Source organism: Biomphalaria glabrata, chromosome 15 (assembly GCF_947242115.1).
Source record: "Biomphalaria glabrata chromosome 15, xgBioGlab47.1, whole genome shotgun sequence".
Lineage (NCBI taxonomy): Eukaryota > Metazoa > Mollusca > Gastropoda > Planorbidae > Biomphalaria > Biomphalaria glabrata.
This window is the reverse complement of record NC_074725.1, coordinates 24,912,435-24,935,367: the sequence shown is the minus strand read 5'-3', so window position 1 is coordinate 24,935,367 and position 22,933 is coordinate 24,912,435. Positions and strand designations below refer to the sequence as shown.

The window sequence follows — 22,933 nt, the reverse complement described above, 5'->3', positions numbered from 1 at the left end:
ATTCAGATTTTAATTGTCGATAGATTACATTTTATCAATTGGCTTTAAACTGTTCTGTTGCTTAAAGGTGTTCTTTAATAATGTCAGATTCAGTTTTGTGTACAAAATAGTTTTTAAAACTTCTTCAGCGGTTGGTAAAATAATTTTTTTTCATCTATAGTGGAGGTTCTCTGAAATTCACAATATGTAAAAGATACTAGCAGATACTAGCAAACCAGCAACTTCCTCTTTTGATGTAAAAGCAAAGATTTTGTCCATTGTAGGTCTATTCTTAACTTTATCATTGACTGTTTAAAAGTATGATTTTCATATTAGGTGGTTTCATTGTGTCATTACATAAACTTTGTTACATAAAAGGCACACAAGGCATTAAAAGTTTGACAAGGAAAAATGAGATCTTCTGGACCCCCATTTATGTGTCATAGACCCCAATTCTTTTTTCACGTTTGTAGACCCCTTGGAAGTCTTCATAGACCCCTGGGGGTCTATATAGACCACTTTGGGAATCACTGATCAGACTAACAGTAAAAAAAGCATTTATAAATATATATATATAAAAAGGAACGACCTGAATTCAAGCTCATAGCTCAAGCCTTCTCAGACTTCAGAAGCCAACCACTCTGCTAGTGGAGAGCCTATGAACATGAAAGATTATATAGTTATCTGCTGTTCTTATAGTCTCGTGCTATTTTTCGCGTTGTGTTCACCAAGACAACAACCTATATAGGGGAGTAATTTAGCTTATACCACCACTTTAGTCAAGTATAAAGTCAAGAGGTGTTGGTATAAGCTGAATTAGTCCTCTTTATAGATCGTCACTTTAAAGTAAGTTTGAAACATTCAATAGATACATTCTTCTATTTTCATGTGCACCTCACTGGCAGAGTGATTAGAATGTCAGTTACAGGAGGCTAGAGTCATGCGTTTGAATTCAAATCGTTCCCCTTTTTTTTTTCATAAATGCTTTTAAAAAAACGATTATGGTATAATTTACCCATGCTAACGAACAGATTTTCTGTTTTCGATAATGAGGGCATGGAGACTGAACGGCAAGAGAAAATCATCACTCCAGCAGAACCTGGAGGGGGGGGGGGGTGTGACCTCCTCTTAATTTCAAACCAAAGTCTAAAAATACAAAGGTGACAGGAATTTAAAAAATAACAACCTCCAGGGGTCTTCCAAGACCTAATAGCTCCAAGTTGGATTTAGAATAAGCCATGGATTCCAGGATTGTACAGTTCAATTGTAGAGGCCTCAATGCCAATTATGAGAAGAGGAAATACAGCTACTGATGGGCACAGAGACTCATGTAGCTGTAAGCCTACAGGAAACATTTCTGAAAATCTCAGTATTAGTTTCAGCAGTTATAGTACATACAGCAGAACTGTTGAAGATGCAGAGAGAGAAAATCATGTGGAGCTTGTATCCTTGTGAAGGACAGCATCTCACATTAGAGGGTAGAAGTCCAAATCACACTACATGCCCTAGCAGCTAGAATATCTACTTAAAACAGGACCATGTCCAATTTTAGGATTTGCCACACCTACATCACACATTCCTTTGAGCTAACACGAGCCTCCCCCCCACTATGTGAGTACTGTGACTCTTATCTCACAGTAGAACATATTCTCCTTGATTGCCACAAATACCAGGATATTAGAGGGAAATATTTTAAAACAGTCAACCTCAAAACACTGTTTGATTATGTTGACCCTGGAAAAATACTAGGCTTTCTCCGGGAGGTGGGGTTGACTACTAAAATTTAAGTTGAAATTAGGCAAAATACTTGTAAATATATATATATTAACAACAGATTTTTATTAGATTATAAAACTTTTACTGTTTGAGTGGACCTTGTTTTTAATAACTCAGTTGTGTAACTTTTAGCATTTGACTTATAAAGGGGAAGTAACCATCGATGGATTATGGGCACAACATGGCATAAATTGTGCCAAAAATGCAAAATATATAAATATTAAAATATATGATGATGATGGCCAAAGGTTGTATAACAATCTAGGTCTCAGAAATAGGTCTTTAATATATTACACAACATAGGGACTACATGCACATCATGTTCAACATAACTTCAACAAAGTCAACTAAACAGTATTGAAATACTAAAATTAAATTAAATTATGGCTTTTATATAGCGCTACTTCCATGCTTATAGCTCAAAGTGCTTTGGTCCAATCTCAGTTGTGGACCAGTGGGTGGAGTGGGTATCTAGGAGAATGTTTTTCCATGGTGCCTTTAGGCGCTCAGTAAACACAACTCTGCCCGAGTCAGGTTTCAAACCTCAAGCCCCCTTCATATGTAGCCAAGCCAAGTTCAAGCGCACTCTTCCCACATACTAAACTAGATGGTTCTTATAAATTACAAGTGTTTTTGCTGAAAAAATATCTGTGTGTTACTCCAGTCTTGCATGATAGTTATAGAAACTCTTCTAAGTAATTGGTTTTTGTTTCTGCCTCAGGGAACCTGTTTCATGCTCTAATGACACTTAGGAAGAAGAAGCATTTACTTTATTAGGTTGTGATTTTGTAATTGCAACATATGGTTTAGTGATTTATATATTATTGCTACTTTACTTTTTAGTCTTCTGTATTTTAGGGGTATCTAAATTAATTGCTTTTACCATTGGTGTTACTCTTAGTCAAATGTGAATATATTCTCACATCTGTTATGATTTTTAAAAATGTTTTCTTGAATTGAGAAACTATTTTTATTTAACAGAATAACTAAAAGTGTAAAAGAATGATCAAGACTTATTGTATACTTTCTATTTAACAGTAGAAAACTCAATATGGCTACTGATGGAGAAAATTTTACCATGCCAACATCTAGTCGGAAGCGACCTCATGCTCATGATATGACCAGTGTGGATAGGGAAGTAGAACACATTATGGGAGATACAAGGCTACCAAGAGTTCAGATTCCTTCAAGGGTTAGTTACAACTATAATTTGTGTTATGAAAGATTTTTAAATGTTCAGATTCCTTCAAAATTGAAGATTCTATTATGCACATATATATTTTTTACTAATCTTATATCAACACATCATTTCTCCCACACCCAATCTCAGATCAAGTTGCAATTTGTTTATTTTTATAAAATACGTTTAAAAAGCTATTCTGGTAACATTCACCCATGAATATTTCGAATTGCATAAATTTATTATTGTTAGTCTAGATATATTACAAATTTAATTACATGACTTATCCAAACTAATTGATACAATCCTATACCCTTATATGAGCAATTCTTGTATGTATTATATATATATACTAGCCATATGTTACCCGCGACCCGCGGGTCTTTATTTGCGCATTACTGTCGATATAGTCACAATTAAACGAAATAATAATGTAATAAGTAAAGCGAATGTGTCAATGTAAAAATAGTGTGAATGAAGCTATCAAATAAAAATAGCTAATAGGCTTAAATCCATTTTTTCAAATTAAAGCATTTGCTTTTAGGCCTACATATATTTGATTGAAATTTGAGATGAATAGACTTAATTTTGTATGTTCATGTGTTAAAGTATAAAGTAGATCTTGAGGTAGACATAGATCTAAATCTACACTAATCTAGAGTTAAAAATTGGCTTTTATAGAGTTCATTCTGTGTTGCGCATGCGTGACCTTTTTTTCATGAATGAATATAGGCCTATCTCAACACGGCTACGCAGCTTTAGCGAACAGCGAACGAATGTATTAAAAATGCTTTAGAAAAACAAATTTGAATGTTAAATTGATTAAAATATCAAATGAATGGACAATAATTAGTATGTTTATGTGTTAAAGCACAAAACAATCTTTGTGAAAAGAAGTTTTATCATCTTAGAGCTCAATAAGAGTTTTAGACCTAGACCTAGGAATTGACTCAGTAGAGAGATGTGTTAATGTGTAACCAGTTGGTAATGTCTAATGAAAGAATGTTCGCCAGGAAATCTGTAGTCACAGATATCAGGAACTAATTTATGTAAAAAATGCTTTTGAAACACAAAATTGAAGATTAATTTTATTACATAATGAAATCAATGGATCTTCTTTTGTATTTTCATGTGTCAAAGTAAAAAACTATGTGCGCAAAGTGTATTTCTTAAAATAAGATCTAGGTCTAAATCCTTTAGATCTTTTCTCATGTCAACATTGTTAACCATGGCCTAGATCCATAAAATACTATAGCTGTAATAGAGTCGGACAACTTTATTTTTTTTTAGGGTCTTAAGTTTGTTTTAGGGCTACAATACATACACTACGGTCTAAGTTAGTACCCAAGGAACATTCCTGCCTAGTTTTATCAAGATTGGTCAAGCGGTTTTGATGTCTATAAGTAACATACATACATACACCTCACATTCTACTTTATAATATAGATTAATATAAATTTTTTTTCACAAAAAGATGTAATGATTTTCTTTTAAATTTCAAGGTATATGTCTTCAAATATAAATTGAAGAAAAAAAATTTTTTTTTAGCTCATTGGCCATATTGGGAAAATTTGAGGTCTACCAGCATTTCATAAAATTAATTTTGGCTTCAGATCTTATAATGTAAATTTCTAGACCCTAACTATATTGCAAATACATTTGATTAAGACTTTGAGGATGCTGCCAATAAAAAATGTTTAAAAAAAATGATATTTAAAAATATCATTTATAAGTTGTTAATTTTGTTCAGTACTCCTGTGTAATGTAGCTGTCTAGCTGCATCTAAATTTAACATTTCTCGGAAGTAACCTTAACAATTAGCTCCGCCTTTTTTCTAGAAAATTCAAAAGATGGAAGAGCTCTGACGTCATCTGATCAGGTGATTTTTGCTTGGTTTTGCCTGAGAATTTTGGGATTGGTTTTAGTGGGTAAAACACGTCAGTTATCAGATGGAATTTAAAGAGACAAGTCGCATATATTTTGAGTTGTAGAATTTATACATTCATTTGAATTTATTTTGTGTTAACGAGCTGTACATTTTGTATATTGTGAGGGTTTCCTAGTTTTCGATTTAAAGTTTTGTATTTTGAATTGAAGGATCTTCATTATTTGAACTCTAAAGATATTTAGATCTAATATCAATATCTACATAAGAATCCCTGGCATCACAGGAACATCTTGTGATACCTTGACACCTCATCAAGAACAATCTTTCACATATTTGACACCCTCAGAATCATGTGACAGCCTGTTTGTAACTTCGTTTTGATATAGAACTGTGATTCAAAGCTATGAACAAAAAAATTCTTAGGACGGAGGAGAAATTAAGTAGACCAATATGATTCTACTTTTTTGAATTTATAAGATTCAAAAATAAATTATTAGTTATAGTCTCTCAAAGTTATTTAGGGTACAATAGAAAAATATCAGATTGAGTAAAAGTTGAGAAAAGAAAGTAAGAAAAAAAATTTGGTTTCAGAATTTTCAATTATTACTGTTATACTTAAAAAATTCCTATGAATAATAAATTTTCCAAATCATAGTCTTCTTTAAATAATTATAGGCATTGAAGAATATATATATATATATATATATATATATATATATATATATATATATATATATATATATATATATATCAAATATATAAATTTAGAGTATAACTTATATTAATGACAGATTTATTTGTAAAAAATATTGTAATTAAAAAAAAAAAATAATACAAAAGAAAAGTATTAATAGGCCCCTTCACCTCCCCCCTCCTCCGCCACAGAAGTGGCCCAGATACCAGAAGGGGAACAACATAATTGATTAAATTATGTACCATTAAGTACCTTATATCACATAGATATGTGTCTAATTATGTTAACAAACTGTGATTTTAATGTAATTGCCCCCTCCCCATCACCACCAAATCAGCCAACATACCAGAAGGAGTATAACATAATATAATAATGCTTGTCTTTCAGTCCAAAGATTAATGAAGTGTGCAGTATTTACTGTGGCTACGCAGCCCCAGCTGTAACCTACATATTTCGCCATGGGTCAAATGAGGCAGTGATTGGGGGAAGGCATGTATGTACATCAGGTTTCGTTCGAAAGGCAAAGTGTTCAATCTTCAACGCCTACTATCCCATACAAAAACAAAAGGAGATGGTCATAACGGAGCTTTTCCCTGCTAGCTTCACAATGAATATGATCTCCAGAATATGATCTCAACGAATTTGCATTACTCTGCAGCCTCTTTCGGTTTATCTATAAACCTCAGGAAAACAGAAGTCATGTTCCAGAAGTCACCCAATACAGCCTACTCAGCCCCTTAACGTGGTAGACCACTTCACATATCTGGTTAGTATGGTATCAAATGACGCCTTTCAAGGGAAGCTGATAACTGCCTGGCCAGGACCAGTGGCGCTTTTGGACGCCTTCAGGCGAGAGTTTGGTGGAATAAATAGAGCTCTGCCTGCCTACAAAAATCATTGTCTTCCAGGCAGTGGTTCTCTCAACCCTTTTATATGGACACTATACAGAAAACAACTAAGACTACTTGAGCGCTTTCACCAAAGGTGCTTGTGCTCCATCATGGACATATGGTGACAAGACCACACTACAAACAGCGATGTCCTTTTGAATGCCGATATGGACAGTATAGAGGGACTACTTATGGTCCGACAGTTACGTGTCCCGTATGGGGGACAAACGTGTGCCAAAGGCAGTCTTTTTTGGTGAGCTAAAAGGTGGTTGACGTAACAGAGGTGCCCCACGGAAATGCTTCAAAGACCAGCTTAGGCACCAACTTGCCTTAGCTGACATAGAAGAGAGCACCTGGTTGCATGCGGCCTCAGAACGAAGCAGCTGTAGGTCCCTCACAAAGGCAGCGTGATACACATTTGAGACCAAAAGATAATCCGCTGCCGAGGAAATCGACCACCTGTGGACTATGGTTATGCTTGCCCTGGATGTGGCAAAATATGTAGGTTGAAGTTGAGGTTGTGCAGCCACCGGAAATACTGCATTCATCACTGATCTTCGGACTCGAAGACTAGCCTTATTATTATTATATATATTATGTTGACAAACTGTGATTGCTACAAAAAAAAAAAAGAATTGGACTGCCACCCTCCCCCACCTCACCAAATAGGCCAACATACTAGAAAAAGGGGGAGGGGGTAACATTATCCAAAAATATGTGAAAATATCAATAATTAATATATATTCTTAACATAGGTAAAGAATTTATATATAAATAGTGTGATTTTTTAAAATAAAAATTCGCCTCCCCCCCCCCTTTTTTTTTCAGCTGGGGGGGGGGGAGGTCGGCCAAATGCATAGTGATTAAAGTAAATTTATTTTCCTCTTTAAATCCTAAAGATCAATAGGGGTATTAACTTGTAAACACTTTATTAAAATAAAACATGCATAAAACAAGTAATAAGCAAATCTGAGCAAATTTTATTTAAATGTTTTTTCTTATATAATAAATCAATCTACATGTGATGCTATTTAAATACAACCTAAAGTACTATCCTGCCCGAAGCTTTGGGTAGGAGGGGCTTGTTAGCGATGGCTGGCTACCCACCTAGGAGAAGGAAAACTCTGAATTCAAACCTCTGTTGCCTTGCAGCTGTACCCAATCATGGGAAAGGCTTCGGGAGTCAACCCTGAGGAAAAATCAGGAGCTGGCAAACCTAAGGCAGTTTGCAGCACCCAGTTTTACACTCTGGCAGAACCTGTGACGCCACTGACCCTAAACTGTATGGGCACTTCCGTTCCTTTGGATACATCAGCTGCGTGGAGTGGAGGGAACTGATGTGTGGGCAACATCGTTCTGACCACAGCTAATTTATTTATCTCATTTCCATGAGATGATCCATAGTCGCCTCGCGACTGAAGCAGGCCATAGATAGAAAGTACTATGCTCATATTTATTTGCAAGAACGAAAATAAAATATAGCAAAGAGAAAAATGTGAGAATAGATAGGAAGAGCTATTGAAATTTTTTTTTTAGACATTCTTAAAGTACAAATTGAAAGTGATAAATATTTATGAACTGCACCATAATACTTTAATTGTGAATTCCCTTTTTTAATGGCCCCAATGGGGGTCTGTCTGTAACGTAAGGATTTTTGCGCTCCCTCATGGTAAGACTGCACTACAAATAGTGATGTTCTTGCAAATTGGTACTTGTTTCCCTATTTCCATTTTTGTTATTACAAAAATGTTTCCAAAATAATCTAAGGAAAATATAATCTCTCATGCTTTCCTAATGCTTGGTAACCTAGTACTTACACTTAATATAAGCGTTGTTTTTTTTAATACATTTTTTTGGATTGTTCTTGTTTATACACTGTTGATGCAGTTGTAATACCCTAATTTACCTATAAGAAAAAAAAATTAAATGATGTTTGCACATATTTATATAAATTGGAGACATAGTACTGGATTCTCAGACAATAGACCAAGTAGAAAATTGTATATACCTTGGGAGTGTATTAGGTATATCAGGTGGAACAGATGAAGACATTAAGCACAGTATAAATCTAGCGCATCAGACATTTACACAGCTAAAACCAACCTGGAAATCTCCTCACATCTCAAACAAGACTAAACTAAGAATCTTTAACTCTAATTTCAAGGCTGTATGGTTCTGAAACATGGAGAACAGCTGAAGCAACAACAACAAAAAAATACAGACCTTCATCAACAGATGCCTTAGAAATATCCTAAAAATACAGTGTTATGACAGTAAAAAACACCAAATTGTGGGAGATGAGTGGACAGAAAAATATAGAAGTGCAGATCTTAGAGAGGAAGTGGAGATGGATTGGTCACACCCTTAGAAAAGATACCAGCAACAGAGCTAGGCAGGCCTTAGAGTGGAACCCCAGGGAACAAGACGCAGAGGAAGACCAAAAAGAACATGGCGACGCAGTGTACTTGAAGAAGCAGAGAAGACTGGGAAGAGTTGGAAAACCATCAAAAAACTAGCGAGACCAAGAAGGGTGGCTTGTTTTTGTCGAGGCCCTATGTTCCATAGGAACTCAAAGGAGTGATGATGAGGATGATGATATATATTTTTAAAAACAAGATTAAATAAGCAATGCTTTTTTTTTTAGCTATTTATTTGTTGTACGACTACTACCAGATTACCCACATGGATTGAGCTGAAGACAAATGAGACACTTAATTAAATGGAATGATCTTTTCAGTTTGCTTTTTCAACAAACATCTCTTTCTGAAGGTTCCCTTCAACTATTACTTAATATTATTTCCTTTTGCATGGTCATTGCTGTTGCCTGGCCACTCCTGTTGTAGTGACCCACAAGGGATTCTTTAGTATTTCCACAATCTAAACACCACCATACATCATACATTTTGTGAGAAACAGTGTGGAGGATGGAGCAAGGTTTACTAGCCTTTCATTTCTTCCTTACTATGTGCAATTTAGATCTACTCTTTACTTTAGAAGGTCACAGTATATGGTTCCTTTTCTCTGTTCATCCATTTTCTATTTTGAACGTTTTTACAAAGATGCCGTGGTGAGGGCATGAAAAGATTACAACCATCGAATGTAGTCATCAATTTGTATAATCTCTTTGTCTAAAAGAAGAATTCACTTCAGTTCTAGATATAAAGGAATCAAGCAGGACTTGGTGCATTTGTTGTGATTGATATCAGGTGATCGAGTTATAAAAAAAATATTTTGTATGGAATATAGTAATATTTTGGTTGTTGAAAGTTTGTAGCTTCTGAAATTCATGCTGAAAATATCAAAACCTGCCTTTTCACCCTCATTGTTTAATAAACATTGTAGCTATTGGTGGACACAAAAACTCTTTTTGTAATCTTGTAAGCTAGACTTCAAAATTGTTTTTCCTGTGTAATTTATTGTTATTATTCTATTCTAGAATAATGGCACTAGTAAAGAAAGAGTTATTATAAATAAAACTTTGTCCTAAAGAAATAAACAATTTAATGTCTATTTCTGTGAAGAGTTATGTTTACAAAGCTTTTATCAACTAAACCTGTATGTCTGGTGTACACGTTATTTCTTCCACACCCATTCTGGGATCAAGTTGAAACTTTACCAATTATTTGATGTACCGGTACCTAATAAAACATGAATCAATAAAAAAATTAAACAATTAGTTAATTATTGGTAATTAATTATTTTCTTTGGTATCAAAAAGGGAAATAAATACTTATAAGAGTTGGCTGCATCTAATATGTGAAGCTATTTCCCTTATTATGTAAAAGTTTCTTTTCTTCCAACTTCTCATTCTTGGATCAAGTTGAATATAGACCGCGGCAATATATAAATCAATTTTTTAAAATTAATTCTAATTAATATATATTTTATAACTTGTTTTGATCTTTAGTTATATAGTTTAATTTTAGGAATGATCTGGTAAATGTCTTTCTTTTAATCAATATCAATGCTAAAGTTTTAAATTTTTTTAAAAGTCTTTTTTTTTTGTGTACGCAATTGTGTAATGGGAAAGGCCGGGTACTTAAACAAAAGCTAGTAAAATCTTTGTCCTAAAAAGTATACAGATCTTGGTTAAAAGACTGGTCAAAGAAAGTACTATAAATGTCTCTGTGTAGGTCTTATCCCAACTCTCCAAATTTTTTTTACAGAATTGTGTTCTTTATCACTGAGATTTAAAGCTGGTGGTGAATGGTGAATTTTGAGTTTAAAAAGAGATCTGCAAATGCTAATCACTTATAAGGAAAAACTTAGTTCTAGACGAAAACAAAATGTTGCAAAGAGAAAAGTAAAGTTCCCCTTTCAGACTATTTTAGGGCAGATAATGTTAAGGTCATCTGTTTCTTTAGCCAACGGTTAACTAGCAGGGTGTCATGTGGCCAGCACAATGACCATCCGCCTTTACTTTCCCCAACTAAAGTCAGAGTTGGGTGGTCTCAGAGAAGATAAGTATGTAGCAATATCGACCATTTCATTCAAATGGTATACTCATTAATAAAATTATGAGATATATTTATAAATTGACTTTCTTAACTTTAAATAAAAAAATCTTTTTGTTGTTTCAGAACAAGATTGCACCAGCTCCATTCAGCCATGAACAAGAAGCTATTGATACCAATGCTTTAACAGACTATAGTGTTAAAATCACAATGGAGGATGCCATGTCTGGCAATGGTGGGTATAATACACACCCCTATTTTTAAATTTATACTCTTTAAAGTTTCTAGGTGTTTAAAAAAAACAATTTTTTTTTTGTGGCCCCCAAAAGGGGAAGAGACGCTATTAGTTTTGTGTGGCCTATCTGTCTGTCCGTTCGTCCGCCCTGTTTAGATCTTGTAAACTAGAAAAGATAATGAAAATCCGACATCACAATATTTTAGACCATTCAAAGTTCTGATGCAACGGCTACTTTTTTCTTTTCTGAAAGCGAAAAATTTAATTTTTTAAATCACTTATGCAAGCAGTTTTTGCATAAAAATTCACCACTTTTACAACTATTCACTATAATTTGTAACAAATATGTGAGGCTCTTTATTAAGGGAGATGACAATTAACCATATTTCAACACATTTGTGCAAATGGATGTAGATTTTTTTGTCAAAAAAAAAATTATTTTTACATTTGTATTGTTAAGTTATATAAGTTCTATTATACTAAATACTATATTTACACACAAAAAATGTTTACTATTTTTTTCAAGAGAAAAAATCTATTTAGTATGCATATAAATTGGGCATAATTTAAAACAACAATAAATAAGTAGTTTTTCATATTATCACATGTACTGTAATGCAACACCGATAACATAAAGCACTTAATCAAAGGAAAAAAATGTATTTATTTTTTTTAACATAAATGTTTTTTTCTTGAGGAATAAGAGATTGACCCTTTACAAAACAGATCAATTAGATATTCATTATAAGTCATCAGTTAGGCCAGGTTCACATCTAACTTCACATTCACTTTCACCTATCCTTTGGTCTGCTGGACCGCTGGGGCACCGCACAAGATCTGTTAACCTTTTTCCTCCATTCTTCTCTGTGATTTGTCTTTGATAGAATTTCATTCTGATAATATTGCAACCTGCCTTTTTACCTGCCTGGGTGGACCACTTCAGGGGCCAATTTCAGGTTTGTGTTTCCACACAAACTGTCTTTGTAACCTTGTTTTTTTTTTATAATTAAAATAAATTACTAGTTTTATGTTCTAAAAAACCACACATTTTTTGTAACAATTATGAGAATTTATTTGCTGCTACCGGTAGTTTATGTTATATTAAAAATTATTATTGTAAAGTATTAAAAACTCATGATTGTAGGCTATTAGTTTATAAAAAAATTAATTCATAACAACAATGGTTTTTTTTTTGTGATGGTATGCACCAGTACAGCCGACCGGCACCTTTTTCAATGTGGGGGAAATAAAATTACTTTTCTTGTATTTTAAAGTTTGTAATTAATTTATTAGAAGTTAAAAGTTAAGGAACCTATTTTTTTTTTACAAAAAAAGCACTGCATAAAACTTCAAAAAGATCTCTTTTTTTTTTTTTGCCAATATGTCATTTAACCGGAGGGATCTTTCCTCTCCAGAGAGAGTTTTCCAAAAGGAGGGTGTCCTCCTTCCATCTAAACATAAGTCTAAAAACACAGAGGTCATGGGAATTAAGGCCTAATAGCTCCAAGTAGGTCATTTAGAATAATCCATGTATTCCAGGATTGTTTAGTGGAATTGTAGAGGCTTCAAGGTCAATTATGAGAAAATGCAACTACTGATGAACTCTGACACTCTTGAAGCTGCTTGCCTACAGGAAACTTTTCTGAAAACTAAACAGTATTAGTTTCCCAAATAACAGCACATTCAGCAGGACTGTTGAGGATGAGGAGAGAGCATCAGGTGGAGACTGTATCCTTGTGAAGGACAGCATCACTCATGTGAGGGTAGAACTCCAAACCACACTACAAGCCATAGCAGCTAGGACATCTCTGCATAAGTTATCACAGACATTGAGAACCTAATAGAACAGCTCCCTCCCTCCTATATAATCCTTGGAGACTTCAATGCCCATAACACTGAGGGGATCCATCAATACTGACACAAGAAGTCGTATGCTATAGGATATCTTCCTCCAACATGGTTTATGCATACTTATTTATGAATCACCGACCTACATGCATCCAGGAACTGGATATGTCACTTGCATTGACCTCACGGTATGCTTCCCTGGACTTCTGTGAGACTTCAAATGGTCAGTAAGCAATGACCTACGAGAAAGTGACCACTTCCCAATCATCATTGCAAACAATCTCCGTTCATTGGTACCACGGCAGTGGAAGCTGAATAAAGCTGACTGGGAGCAATTTAAAAAAAGATGTTCTGATGATATAAGAGAAAATATCCTTAATGAACAGAGTCCAGCTATATTTGCTAACAAGCTACTTGATATTTCAAGGAAAGTTGTACCTCTAACCTCCGCCAATCCAAATCAACCTAGCAAACCATGGTTTAATGCTGCTTACAAAAGGCTACTGGAGATAGGATAAAACGGCTGGCTGCATTTATAAAGAATCCCTCCCAGAAAAATCTAAAGCTATTCAGGATAGCTAGAGCGAAGGCTTGACAAACCATACAGTCAGCCAAAAGGAATTCCTGGAGAAATTTTGTTAGCAGTCTGGATGCCAAAACTTCTGCTAGAGCAGTTTGGAAGGCAGTAAGGCAGTATTTAACCCGAGGCGGCTTAAAGCAAAATTAAAAACAAATGCAGCAGTAATCAGAGACTTGCTATTTGCTGATGACTGTGCCCTAAATGCCTGCTCTGAAAATGATTTGCAGAGTATCGTCAGTGACTTCTCAAGAGCATGCTCAGACTTTGGCCTTACCATCAATACGAACAAGACTGAAGTCTTACATCTACCTGCTCCTGGGAAAGCCTACTCGGATCCAAGCATTACTATAAATGGACAGGATATAAACGCAGTGGACAAATTCACATATCTTGGCAGCACACTCTCCAGAAATGGAAAAATCGATAGTGAAATCGACCTGCGTATCGTCAAGGCCAGTGCATCCTATGGCAGACTGTCTACAAATGTCTGGAACAGACGTGGTATCACCACAAACACCAAGCTAGGGGTCTATAGAGCCGTCATCCTCCCTACATTGCTCTATGCCTCAGAAACATGGACAGTGTACAGTAAACATGCAAAGAAACTAAACCACTTCCACATGACATGTCTGAGAAAAATACTAAATGTCAAATGGCAAGACAAAATACCAGATACAGAAGTCCTTCGAAGAGCGTGTCTGCAAAGCATCCACACAATCCTGATGCAGTCCCAGCTGCGATCGGCAGGTCATGCCTACAGAATGGAAGACCACCGCATCCCAAAACGACTCTTGTATGGCCAACTAAGCGAAGGAAAGCACTTGCAAGGTGGGCAAAGAAAGCGCTTCAGGGACACCCTCAAAGCTTCTCTGAAGGCGTTCAGCATAGACCCTGGCACCTGGGAGACAGAGGCACATGACAGAGCATCATGGCGTCGCGCTGTGAAAACTGGCGCACAGGTTGCTGAGGAAAAAAGAACAACGCAGGCAGAAGAAAAACGCCAGAAAAGAAAAGCAAGACAAACGACACTAGCTCCAGCTGGAATAACCTGCTCAGTGTGTGGCCGAACATTCCGGGCTCACATAGGTCTCACCAGCCACATGAGGAGGCATAAAACCCCAGTGCAAAGCCCTCAGCCCCCTGGATGACAAAGTGGTCATCATCGAACCACGATGGACAAACTATATAAGGCGGATCAAAGGGAAAGAATCAAATGCAATAGGGCATTTGAAAAACCAAGGACGAATTGTTACGTCCCCCAGAGATATAGCTGACTTACTTGCATCCTCAATAGCAGATAAATCATACACTACACGCCAGAATTCCAAAAAGTCAAAATAAGGGACTTCAAGACTTCAGATCAGAGAACAATAAAGATTATAACAAGCGTTTCTCACTTGAAGAATTGTGGGACATGCTGGACAAATCACATGACACAGCGCCAGGAAAAGATTTTATCCACTATCAGTTCCTCAAACATCTTCTTGAAACCTCATTGACAACGCTGTTTATACTGATACCTAAACTGGGAAGAGATGGGTCTGACCCAGCTATCTATCGCCCAATAGCATTAACAAGCTGCATCTGCAGAACCATGAAAAGGATGATAAATAATAGGCTGGTCTGGTTTCTTGAGAGAAATAAATAAATTAATCTTTAACTATCAGTGCAGATTCTGGCAGTGGCGGACAACTTATCACCTGGTAAGGCTGGAATTTTTCATCAGAAATCTATTTATTAGACAGGAACATGTATTAACTGTATTTTTCTATATAGAAAAGGCCTATGATAGAACCTGGAGCTTATAGGGCTAAGAGGGCTAAGACCGGAAATTTCAGGTTCGAGTGGGCAATTCCTCTTCTGACACTTATGACCAGGAAATGGGTGTACACCAGGGCAGCATTCTCTCAGTGACCCTGTTCAACATAAAAATAAACAGCATCATAAATGCTTTATCCCCTGGCATAGAGTGCTCTCTGTATGTTGATGACTTTGTCATTCTTACATAAGGCAAAAACATGAACACCTTAGAAAGAATATTACAATTATGTTTAAATAAAATTCAGAATTGGGCAAACAATAAAGGCTTTAAATTTTCAGACTCCAAAACTGTTAGCATGCATTTTTGTAATTTAAGGGGAATCCATCCATACCCTGATTTATTTTTAGACAAAAAGAAGATCCCTGTTGTTGAAACTGCAAAATTTTTGGGCCTTACCCTAGATTTAATATTTAATTTTTTCCCTATATTAAAGAACTGAAGAAGTGCTGCCACAAGTCATAAAACGTACTCAGAGTACTCAGCAATATAGACTGGGGTGCAGACAGAGATACCTTGCTGCTGCTATATCTGTATCTGATTACATTTAAGGGCAGAGTACCAAGGGACTGGAAAGAAGCTAATGTTTGACTACATACCAGATGATTAAATCCTACAGTTGTCTTCATAAAGTACCATTAACAGGAGAAGATAACTTAACACATAATGATAATGAAATTAAAGCTAACATCCTAAATAAATGCTTTGCATCAGCAAAGACAAAGACATATTACTTAATTTGAACCAAGTAGACAACATAGGAGATATAGAAGTACAAGAAAAGGGGATCCAAAAACTATTAGAGAACATTAAACCGAATAAAGCATCTGGACCTGATGGTATTCCAGCTAGATTACTCAAAGAACTAAGAAATGAGCTAGCACCAGTGTTCAAAATACTTTTTCAGGCATTTCTTAACCAGGGCAGAGTACCAAGGGACTGGAAAGAAGCTAACGTCACCCCCCTATTTAAAAAAAGGAGAAAAATCTGACCCAGGAAACTACAGACCAGTATCACTAACCAGCATCACATGAAAAATCCTAGAACACATAATATGTAGCAACATCATAAACCAATTAGACAAACATAATGTCCTTACTCCTTACCAACATGGCTTTAGGAAATATAAATCATGTGAAACACAACCTAATAGGACTAATTGATGATTTTTCAAAAGGTTTAGATAATAGTGAGCAAATAGATGCTATCTTATTAGATTTTTCCAAGGCTTTTGACAAAGTTCTACACCATAGTTTGCTTAAAAAATTAAAATATTTTGGCATTGATGGTCTACTGCATCAGTGGATTAAGGATTTTCTGATAGGGATAGGAAGTTGACCTACTGGCATTCTAAGAATGTGGCGGATCTTTAAAATAAGGTGGCAAGATAAGATAACCAATGAGGAAGTGCTACAAAGAGCAGGGTGCCAGGACATCCGCTCTGTTATCAGCATCAGACGCCTCGGCTGGTAAACCAGTAACACAGACTAAAAACACAAAATACCTAGGTGTAATAATAAATAAAAAACTGTCATGGTATCCCCATATTGATGAAACTATCAAAAAATCAAACAAAGCAAAGCAAAACAAAGGGTTTATTAAAAGAAATGTCTATAAATCAAATAAGAAAACTAAAATGTTATTTAACATTGGTTAGGCCAATAATAGAATATGCATCCTCTGTTTGGGACCCCTCAACTCAAGAAAACATTAAGAAACTTGAACAGACACAAAATAGAGCAGTGAGATTCATAACAAATGAATATTCACATTTGACTGAGTAACACCTTTAGTTAAATCACTAAATTTAGAAAGCCTTCAGGATAGAAACTCAAAAGTAAAGTAGCAATTATACATAAAACTCTGAACCGTAATCTTCAAATACAAGAACAAAATCTAATAAAATACTCAGAAAGACACAAGGATAAGGGCACATTCCTCATTCCATATGCTAGGACTAATTTGTACGAATGCTCCTTCTTTCCTAGTGCTATAAGACCATGGAATGGGTTGCCTGAGCTAGCCAGTAATACCAGTGACTTAGCAGAATTTAGGTCATTGGTTAATATGCATGACTAAATGCATTATGCATAGGACGTAATCATCATCTTTTTTCAAGTAATGTCTGTATCAAATAAGATAAGATAAGTTATACTATGGATCCATAATACATGGAGCAGCTAGGAAATCGTACCTAAAAATATTGGAGCCCTTACAAAATGCTGCCCTGCTGCTCTATCTCTGTGCATTTCAAACATCACCAATTCCAAGTCTCCAAGTGGAGGCTGGAGAACTCCACATGGATATCAGAATGAAAAAGCTGATTAAGACATTGCTATTATTATAGCCTTTTAACAAATTTTCTTAATTAATGGAAAATAATTACTTGGTTTATATTTCTTGGTAGCAAATAATTTTAAAGCAATTTTTTTATTTTCATTACCGCAATATTATTTAAATTTTTGAATGGGTAAGCAACATCACTGGTTACAGATGGATAGCTGCATTACACTACAGGAATTTCGGAAAAGAATTGCTAGCTCTTAGAATGTTCAGCGTGCATAAAATGTTTTTCTTTTATAGATATAATTAGGTTTCTTTGTCAGCTTAGCTGAGAAGACATTGATTTATCGATGAATGCTGTTAAAAAAAGGACAAAAATAAATATGATTTTTAATAAGAAAAAGAAAACTAAATACTTTTGTGTTCTATATAAAATATATCATAAAAAAAAGAATGAGTATTCTTTGCAGTTTAAAAATGTAAGAAGAAGAAATTTTTAAAACAAAAACAAGATCTTGACTGCAAAGCCAGTTTGGTTTTGTGCCAAAATATTTTTAAATGAAACAAGCCTTTCACATTGGGGAGTTATACAAGCAATTCAGATCTTGCTAATATCATGTGTCCTGTCCAGTACAGACAAAAAAATGTAATAGCATTTCTTTATCAACAGAATCTTATAATCAGGCATGCTGCATATTGATAAGAAAAGGATAATTAATTGTATTTAATCTAATGTGCAAGCAACAAATTTACAAAATATTTCTTGCACATACACAACAACATACAAGAATTTATTTTATCTTTGTAAAATTTTTTTTATATTGAAGTATTTATTTATTTGTAAAAAATAAAAACTTACTACATGTCTTTTATTGTCATTTTAGTGTCCAGACCAGTTAGGATATATGCTGATGGAATATATGATATGTTCCACACTGGACATGCCCGCCAACTGATGCAGGCCAAAATGGCTTTCCCACATACATATTTGATTGTTGGTGGTAAGCAAAGTATAGCCTTTTTTTAAAAATTGTTTTAGTAAGCTAATAAAATACTGAGAAAAACACAAAGATAGAAGCACATTTCTTATTCCATAAGCTAAAACAAATTCGTACAAGTGCTCCTTCTTCCCTATTGCCATTAGAGAATGGAATGGGTTGCCTGAAACAGCCAGAACCAATAACTTAGTAGACTAGATAATTGGTGACCTGTAATTATCCCCTCCATTTCAATTTATTTAAGTCTTGTGTAAATAATTATCCTTTTTGATATTAAACGATACACCACTTCTGTGGAAGGTGTAGATTATAATTATGTACACTTAAATCAATATTGAACAAAAATAAATATTCAAAAAGGATGCTTTGTATCAGATTTTTTAAATAATTGTGTTGATAATAATGCCTAAAATCAAATTGACATGTACCAGAATTGGGTCTTCTTGAGAGATGACATTATTCTGCACTGCCTCCTACTTCTTTTCTATTATCATTGTATGCCTCCTTACTCATCTGTCTCCTTTTCTTTAAAAAATCTCTGTCTAGAGACCAGTGGTTTGCCCTGGAATTTAATGAGTAAAGGCGATTTAGAGATCCTGACCATCCAAGTCATTAAGTTAAACTGTGCTCATCTTTGTTTAGCACTTTTGGAGATTGAAAATGCCCTACTTTTTTTCTGTCATTGTGTCTGCCTCCTCTTTACCTCAGTCTGCCTTCATTTCCCATCACTCTGTCTTAGTTATTTCAACACAATACTTTGGTTGTAAGTTCCTCTAGCCCTGAGACCCAGATGGCATGCTCTGGGTCAACCGGCTAGTCATGCTGAGCTACCAAAATGAGTCATCGAACTATTCTAGAGGGTCAATCAGAGAGCAACTGTATCCAACACATGTCTGATACAGCAGCTGACTGAGTTAAAAATCTGCACAGCCCTGGTGAGATCATTATTTATATCCGAGTGGCTTGTTCTTCTTGTTGTTCTTGATGGCGGTTGTGGAGCACAGGTACTGAACAGAAATAAACTACACGGAAAATACCCCCCCTCCCCACCCAAAAAAAAAAAACAACACTAACTTCCCCCAGATGTAAGTCTGGGCAAGAAATGAAAATTGGAAGATAAAAAGGAGCCCACATGAGGTTGTGCTACCTGGCTCTTATTTCAGGTGGTTGTATGTATAGAGTAGGGGAAATGCCTGACAAGGATGAGCCCTTTTCTTATCTACAATTCACTGAAGGCAGTAGTGAGAGAGCCCAAAAGTGTGATCAAGCTTCAGAAATCATCCGAGTTACTCTTGGAAGTTGCATTCTGATGGGCTTTTACGGTGCAGGAGACTGTGATCTCCATGTGGAACTCTAGCTACACAGGAGTCTGAACACCATCAGAGGGGCTGGCATGTTCCAAGAAGGAAATAGCAGAAGGAAATGAAGGAGTCATCCATGCCCAGTGCATTACTACAGTCTTACGCAGACACGAAAAACGCAATTAAGTTTTTTAAACTCAATCAAAGCTTATGGTTCTCAGCAAAATGGCTCATCTCCCATATTCAGTGCTGATGGAAACAAACTTCTCACAGATAAGAAGGAAGTGTTTGCTGAGCTGAACACTTCAGTACCCTCCTCAACTGCCCATCAAGCATTAGCACTGAAGCCATTGCATTCCTGGAACACTTACTTACTTAATCCTGTGCACTCCCAGGGAGCATAGGGCAGCAACCACACCTCTCCACCGAACTTGGTTCTGAGCAGCTTTCTTCATCTGCTCCCATGTCATTCCACTATCCTCAGCTTCTCTGTTGACTGATCTCTTCCAGGTTAGCTTGGGTCTACCCACTTTCCTCTTTCCTTGCAGATTCCAATCAAATGCCTGCCTTGCATCATTGGTAACTGGTTTTTGCAGGGTGTGTCCTATCCAGCTCCTCTTTTGTTTTGTGATGTCTTGGGCTATGGACTTTTGTCTAGTTCTCTCCCACAAAATGACAGTTGCTATCTTTTCTGGCCACCTAATTCCTAATATCTGGCGTAGGCATCCCTTAACAAAGGTCTGGAGCTTTTCCATATTTGTTTTAGTGACTCTCCATGTTGATTGCTTAAAGAGTTGAAAAGGCAAACCTAGCTTTATTGATGATCCAAATTAGTTTATCAAAATTAGTTTATCATCATCAGCTCTGCCATCTTTATTAACTCTACTTCCCAGATAAGTGAAGTGGTCTGTATTAAGTGTGTTCTCTCCCTGTAGCAGGATTGAGTTCTTTTGTCTGTTGTTGATACTCATAACTTCTGTTTTCTTTTTGTCCAGTCTTTTTCGCTATTTCTGAGAGTCTAGTCAGTTTGGTCTGAGCATTTTGCTGTGTATGGGAGAGGAGGCAGATGTCATCGTTGAAATCCAGGTCCTCTAAATGTTGTGTTAGTGTCCATTGTATGCCGCTTTTATTATCTAAGACTGTCTGTCTCATGACTCAATCAATCACCAACAAAAATATCAAGGGCAAAAGCATACATCCCTGTCTTACTCCTGTTTTTACTTGAAATGGATTGGTCAGCTTACCATTGTGTATTACTTGGCATGATGAGTCATTGTATAACTGTTTACTGATATTGGTGAATCAGTCTCCTGATTATGTCTCTGTTAATACAGTTCAAGGCTTTTCTCAAAATCCACAAAGGTCATTTACAGAGGAGATTACCACTTGATAGATCGTTCTATGATAATGCGCAGTGTAGCAATGTGGTCAGTGCATGATTTTTCCTTACAGAATCTAGCCTGTTCTGGTCTTAGTCTTTTGTCTAGGGCATCTTTTAGGCGTTCTAGTATTATCCTAGTTAAGACCTTGCTAAGGATTGACAGTAACATGATTTCTCGCCAGTTGTTGCATTGAGTAAGGTCACCTTTTTTGGGTTATTTAATTAGATAACTCAGTTTCCAGATTTTAGGGACCTGTTCTTGTTCCAAAATCTTGCATAGCAATGTATGTAGCATTTCAGCTGATGTTTTGGGGTCTGCTTTAAGTGCCTAACCCATCTGGGCCTGGTGCCTTTCCACTTTTTGCAACATTGATGAACTTGATGATCTCCTCTTTAGTAGGACGACCCGTGTTAACCTCCATTACTTCTAATTTCCTGAAATTGTTTGGCCCATCTATCCTTCTGTCCAACATCACTATTGATGATCTTTCCTTGTTTGTCTTTCACTGGCTTGTTGGTATTTCTTCCTGCTAAGGTTCTTGTTATTTCGTACAACCTTTTCATGTCTCTTTGCTCTGCTGCCTTTTCTGCATCGACTGTCATTTCATGAAGAAAACGTTTTTTGTCCTCTTTTGCATTCTTTCTTACAGACTTGTTTACTACACCATACTGCTTTTTGCTCTTCATTCTGGCATTGGTTAATCTTTTCTTTTAGCTCTTTCTGTTCCTAGATTTTGGCCCATGTCTCAGCAGACAACCATTCCTTGTGTTGTTTCGTTTTCCTGCCTAGAATTTCTGTACATGTGCTTTTCCATATCTCTTGGAGAGTGAGGCAGTGCTGCTCAAGGATTTCATCTATCACTTTTTAACCTCACAATTAAAGAGTTCATTGTTTTTCTCGCTCTTCAAGTAATGGGTGTTGAATCTGTATTGCAGTCTGTCTGAAAAATCCTTAAAGGATTTAAGTTTGATCTTCGCTGTTGCTATTAGCAGATGATCATCAGAAGCTACATCTGCTCCTCGTCTCACCCTAACATCAAGTAGACTTCTCCATTTCCGAGAGATTACGAAATGGTCAATTTTGTTTTCTGTTTTACCATCTGTGGAAGTCAAGGTTGTCTTATGTATAGTTTTGTGTGGAAAGATGGTTCCTCCTATGATAAGATCATTGAATGCCCAGAAATCAGCAAATATGTACCCATTTTCGTTGCATGTGCCTGTACCATTTTTACCCATGTAGAGCTCCTTACCAGCGTTGTTTGTACCTACTTTTGCATTCAAATCACCCATAATAAGCTTGATATCCCTTTTTTTTAAGCACAAATTGTAGAGCATTATAAAATTCTTCCTTATCTTTTTCTGATGCTGCATTTGTGGGTGCATAGCACTGGATGATGGTTATTGTCCTTCCCTTTGCATTGAACCTGGCTGACATTAGAAGCGAGGAAACTGGCTCCCATCCTAACAAAGCCTTTGATGCCTCTCTTGACAGTAGAAGTGCTACCCCCCGTGTGTGATCATGGTCTAGGTCTTCATGACAAGAATATATAATACTCTCCCCGGTTGTCAGATTGCTTAGACTGCTTTCATTCCATCGTATTTCACTGAGGCCTAGAACCTAGAACTT

The 22,933-nt window shown here is 35.9% G+C and overlaps 1 protein-coding gene across 4 annotated transcripts in view; it reads left to right on the top strand.

Moving 5' to 3' along the window:
- The window catches only part of LOC106057743 (choline-phosphate cytidylyltransferase B-like), a 106,732-nt gene that overhangs the window by 27,742 nt on the left and 56,057 nt on the right, over positions 1 to 22,933 (top strand). For 3 of the 4 annotated variants that reach the window (XM_056013178.1, XM_056013180.1, XM_056013177.1), the window contains exons 2-4: positions 2,794 to 2,947; positions 10,988 to 11,096; positions 18,511 to 18,627. In XM_056013178.1, coding sequence (XP_055869153.1) covers positions 2,807 to 2,947; positions 10,988 to 11,096; positions 18,511 to 18,627 — 367 coding nt within the window. In that variant the 5' untranslated portion in view covers positions 2,794 to 2,806. Of the gene's footprint in view, positions 1 to 160; positions 260 to 2,793; positions 2,948 to 10,987; positions 11,097 to 18,510; positions 18,628 to 22,933 lie in introns of those variants that run through there. The other variant, XM_056013179.1, reaches the window with a different exon arrangement.